This window comes from Euprymna scolopes, chromosome 12 (genome assembly GCF_053919585.1).
Source record: "Euprymna scolopes isolate OS-2025 chromosome 12, ASM5391958v1, whole genome shotgun sequence".
NCBI classification, from domain to species: Eukaryota; Metazoa; Mollusca; class Cephalopoda; order Sepiida; family Sepiolidae; genus Euprymna; species Euprymna scolopes.
This window is the reverse complement of record NC_136493.1, coordinates 115,657,523-115,663,522: the sequence shown is the minus strand read 5'-3', so window position 1 is coordinate 115,663,522 and position 6,000 is coordinate 115,657,523. Positions and strand designations below refer to the sequence as shown.

Genomic DNA, 6,000 nt, shown 5'->3' with positions numbered 1-6,000 from the left:
AATAGAGCTGCTCTGATATTATTGTAACTATTTTGCTAAAACTGTAAAAGTATCTATACAAGCTAGCAGGGACGCCCGGCGTAGCCTGGTCGTAAAGTACGCTTTAATATAACATTTTAATTCTTGCAGATTTCGTATATGTTATTATAGAGTTAATGTTCTATCAGTTTTTGTATAATATAAAGTTGCGATTTCAAAAATTAAAAATATATCTATATGACTTGGGTTCATTAGCTTGAATCGAAACCGAATTCCAAACTGGGAGTATATAACAATTAAACGGCTCGAATTTAAGCGTGGCCCAGAAAATAACACACACGCTAACGTATCTATATAGATAAATAGGAAATAGTCATAAGAATATCACATTTATTCTCATTTTTCTGAAAAACTATTGAGAAAATCTGGTTAGTCTAGAAGTGTAAGCCATGTTTAGTTTCAGAACAGTTTCCGATGATTCATTGTTTTACACAAGTCCTGGGAGTTGACTGGTTTGCAGTAGACAGTTCTCGAGTTGGAATCCCCAGAGCAAAAGATTATTCTCGGTTGACACGAAAAAAAAACATATGCGAAATTGCTACAGAAAAGTTTAATATTTATGGAGCAACTCTGGTTTCTGATTGGTTGATAGCAGGACGTGAATTAATTCGATTCGTCAGTTCCTAGCAGCATAGTTTATGAATAGAATCTCCCGACTATGCGGGATCATACCCCATTGTGAACAAAAATATTGTCACATATTATATCAAGTCGAACCACCGATAATGAGTGACAGCTATTGCTTTTTTTCTATTTTAAGTGAGGTTTATATCGTAGTTTATATATAATTTAGAAATTTATATGTATTATTTCTTATCGCAATTGAGCTTAGCATTCTAATGCGGTTAATTATTGTGTTTTTCTCATTTTCTTTTTGCAGATAAAAGATTCGATATTTGGTTCACCGAAACAGAACTTCGCATAATTTTCGGGATGACGTTACCAAAGGATATGCGAGTGTTGTTGTCAGTATTTCACCTATTAATGGGTGGTAAGTAAAAAGCATGTTTCTTTAATCCTACGTCTTGTGCTACAGAACATATAAAATGTTACATAAATACGTAAAAGAAAGTTTTAATCGTTGACTGTAAAAAAGCATATTATATCACAGGTTATTGAAAGACACGGGTGCATCAGAGTTATCAAAAAAAATATGCACGAAAGAGAAACAAATTTACAACTGTGGCATAATATATTACCCCTATATGTCAGAGAGCATTTACACCGGCTAGTTTTAATTTTGACAAGGGTCGAACTAATTACAGATCAAGGAGATACGAAGTACAGTTCAATGAGACACGAATTAAGTACAGATCAAAAAGATACGAAAGATAACAATAAGAGAAACTTTTAAATTAATAATTAATTTCGGCAATACAAAATTGAATAAAAACAAAGAGAGGTCATGCAGATGCATGGCGTAACAGATATCGAGGTTCACAAAGAAGCTATCATTCAGTCAATCTATTTATTGACGTCGCGCGAGACAGATCGTCAATCATGCTGTAAGCAATGAAAGGAAAGGTTTGATAATCGCTAAGAGCGAAAGGAGCCCGAAATGTCTGTTCGATGTGTTCATCTATGATCCTTAATAAAATACATAATTCGTTAAGAAAATCTTAGTGTCTCCCTCCCTCTCTATATTTCTCTGTCTTTCTCTCCTATATATTTACTATTTCCATGTAACACATAAACATGAAAAAATATCGGCTGTCTTCAATTCCTTATTCTGTACAAGTAAACATAGCATTTAAAGGCATGAAAACATTTCAAAACAAAAACATTTACGAAACGCAAGAAATGTTTTGTCGACCTGCACAGATGTTAATTTGAATTGTTTTTTTTTTTATTTTCATAATTTTTATTAAATGCCTTTTAAAGATGGCAAGCGTTCAATTACTTGACGCGAGGATTCTATGTAATATGTTTTCCAACTGAACATTAAAAAAAAGAAAAATGCACATAATATTTGTCAGCAATCGTCAGCTCAGTATGTGTTGGTAGCTACATTAACTCCGACAGTGACTTTGTTGATGCTAACCTGTGTTCTGTGCGTTTAATTAGTTCCGAAGTTAAAACAATATACAGAGAATAGTTAGAATAAATATTAAATGTACAAGCTTGCAATGCTTAAACGTGATTCAATGATTGCTGGCATTTAGTTCTCACAATAAAAACAATATAACAGTGCTGATTCAACATTTTATTGTAAATCCTATTATTTACAGGATGTTAGCACGCCGAGTCAGTTTAGCCGGAAGTGCCCAGGGTTTTGTGGCTAGTGTTTCCTGTGTACATAATTCCGTTTTTTTTTTTGTTTTTGTTTTTTTGCCAATCAAGTTAAACAGTTTTTATCTTTTTGAGAAGGGTAGTTTGTCGCTAATCATCTGGCACATCCCAACCGTAGAATGGTAATGGGATATTTTTTGTAAGCCTGAGCGTAAAAGTCGTACTGCACTGACTTTTCAACTTAATATAGCTCTGTTTGTGTCTGACTTCAAAGGGGGGGGGGTAAAAACAATAAGACGATTTTATTTCATATACGAACAAACAGACATAGCGAAGTGTTGATCTCGACTTCTGACAATATAACAAAGACTAATTGTAGGTAGCGAGGTAAGTAAAGGGTCAAAAGATATGCTTACTGTCCTTCCACACCATTGTAAATATATATTTGTTTTTAACGTTTTGTATGCGTATGGATGTAGTTCAGACGTTGGAGATATATATGCTTGGGTTTGGATTCTATGTGATGACACTCAATTCATATATATATATATATATATATATATATATATATATACTTTACTTTACTTTTGAAATCACTATTATATATTGGGCACAATATAATACTTTATAAACATTTGATTCTATATTAATGAAGATGAAGCATGTATATATGAAAATATAATAAATAAGCGTACTTTACAACAGGGTATAGCACCCCCAGTCTTCCTAAAGACATGCATCAAGGGGAAGGAAAGTCTAATGTAAAAACTCGCAGTCTAATGTGTACGTTGTCTCGTGGCAGTCACTGCGACGACAAAGTTTAGTAGTAATATCAAAAAGTGTGGTTGGTTCTACACAAAGCCTTCGGCACTATAAAAAATCATCTGGATTTCTGAGATACTTAGTTCTTTGGCAGAACCTCCGTTATTATATTTGACATGCTTCTAAGTAAAAAAAAGTATTGACATACACAAAAAGTGAAACATAATTGAAATTTTTTTTTACCAAAGCAAACCCCTCCCCATATATATATACATATATATATATATATATACATATATATATATATATATATATATATATATATATATAGTCACTTTGTCAGTCTGAGAGAAAACGGTCTCTACCAAACGACTCTGTCGATTTTAGGTTTACAAACTTGAAGCATTTTATATAATGGATGTGGACGTGTGACACAAATACGGCTCGATTTTTGCCAGAAAAGTAACTACCAACGGGTTGAAATTAAAAAAATTAGAACTTGACTGGCGTAAGTCGACTAAGCATGTTATTTTTTGCGCATGCGCAAATATGCATTTAATTTTTAAGAACGTTATTTTGCTTTACGCTTTTGTCTGCGTATAAATAAAGGTCAGACGATAACGATCAAGGTTGAAGACCTATATGCTTTGTTTTCAATCCTAGCTTATTGTACCTAAATCAGATGATAAAATGTTTGTGTTTATACATTTGGTAACATGAAAATACCTCAATGGGAATAATTGATTCGGAAAGATATTATTTACCTCCTTGCCAACAGATTACACCCAAGAGTAGGTATCGTTTGGAGAAGCCAGCGCACCAGAGTAGGCATATACTCGCCAACAAAAATGGTTGAGCAAATTTGTCAACATTCCTCTAGGGATTAGTAACAACTTAACACCTTTTTTCGAGAGAAGGTAAAGCTTGGGAGAGTGGGCCATTCTTGAACTGAAAAATACCATACTTATGCCTAACAGCAACAAAGCCATTGTCAGACAGATTTGTATAAAATTATATTCTCCTCGATTAAGCCGATTTCGTAGTCTGCAACAGTATCCATGCAGCCAATTAGACACACCACTAAAATAATAATAATAATTATTATTATAATAATAATAACACTTATTATTGTTATTATTATTATTATTATTATTATTATTATTATTATTATTATTATTATAACAACATGATAACCGACCATATGATAGCACCAATAGCAGTAAAATAAATGTATAGAACACACGTTCAATCGCGTTACTTGTGTTTTCTATGAATCTCAATAGGGATATTTGTTGCCACGCAAATTCCAGTGAAGACTAATGGTCATTGAAGCGAGAAGTTAATGGCAAGTGGCTGTTGCGATAATGCAAATTTATTTGCAAATTTGGGGAGACTTGTTGTCACCAAACTCCATGGAACACGACCGATTCTTGTCAATGAGCAATAATAATAATAATAATAATAATAATAATAATAATAATATAAATTCTGATTTCGTTTATCAACGTCTCTCTGGAAAGAGTTGGGATTCATTTCCAGAGGATTTCCCTTAATCCCGGCTTCAAACCAGGGGCTTCAAAGATCAAGGGTTTTCCGAAGGATGTTGGTGGTAACTATAATTGGAGAGATCTGAAGCCCGCCTAAAACATCGGGGATTTTTAGTTTGTTCAATTGTCCTTCCAGACGACTTGATACTAGTCCTAGTGTACCAACTACGACCGGGATTGGTCCTGGATATGACCTATAACTATACCCGATGGTGAGGCCCCAGATTGCGAGCCTTGGGGAGTGTTGAAACACCCTTTACTTGGCATTGCTCCCAGGTCTACTCTGACCCGGAGCGGTAGTACCTGTTAGGGTCCCAACTAAGAGTTAAATAGAATCCGACATAAAAAACAAATATACTCCATTAAAAAATCGTTCCTCAAAATCACTAGATTCGGCATTAAATAACCTGAAAAAGGTTGATATGCCGTAAAACAAAAATAACCAACCAACGACCGGGATTATTTGTGTTTTAACCCCGTGTATACGCCTTATCTCTAAGGCTAATGGAGCATAATTGCTCAACATCTCATTCTCCTTCTCTCTCACATTCCTGCCCCAGGGTACTGAAAAGTCTATAATCTGCCAGTTTTTTTGAGACCTTATCAATGACGACCAAATTCGGACGATTATGTTCCAATTGCTTGGTCGTTATGACACTTTTGTCCCACCATAACTCTACCTTGCCATCCTCACTTGTTCTCACTTCATCAGGCACCTCCTCAAACCATTTCCCAGCACACTTCACCCTAACCCCCTTACACACCCTGATGCAAGGTGCGCAATTGACTATGAGGTCTTACCAAAAACCCGGCATTCTACAGCAACTTCCTCTCCTAGAACTACTTTTTTGTGTTCCTTATGCCTGCTCTTGTGCTACACAAAGAAAAGCTTCAATACTCTTAGCCAGATACCCAGTTCTAAGCCACTTCTTCTATATAATAATAATAATAATAATCATAATCATAATCATAATAATAATCATAATCATAATAATAATAATAAAAATAAAAATAATAATAATGATAATAATAATAATAAAATAATAATAATAATAATAAAAATAATAATAAAATAATAATAATAATAATGATAATAATAATAATGATAAAAATAATAATGATAATAATAATAAAATAAAATAATAATGATAAAAATAATTATAATAATAATGATAATAATAATAATAAAAATAATAAAAACAATAATAATAATAATAATAATAATAATAAAAATAATAACAATAATAATAGTAATAACAATAATAATAATATTAACAATAATAATAATAACACAAAGAAAAACAACAAGAAAACTAAGTAAAAGAAGAATTAAAATATAACATATGCGAAAGGGATTAGGAAATGATATTAAAGAAGTAAAGCCTCCTGTTTTTTTTTTGTTTTTTTTTGTAAACAAAGAGCC

General features: G+C 32.7%; 1 protein-coding gene across 1 annotated transcript in view; it reads left to right on the top strand.

Annotated features, from left to right (window-relative positions):
* The window catches only part of LOC145291466 (neuronal acetylcholine receptor subunit alpha-10-like), a 1,220,610-nt gene that overhangs the window by 351,803 nt on the left and 862,807 nt on the right, over positions 1-6,000 (top strand). Inside the window, exon 2 of the mRNA XM_080137324.1 lies at positions 920-1,030. Within this exon, the coding sequence (XP_079993450.1) occupies positions 973-1,030 (58 nt within the window). The 5' untranslated portion in view covers positions 920-972. The remainder of the gene's footprint in view (positions 1-919; positions 1,031-6,000) is intronic.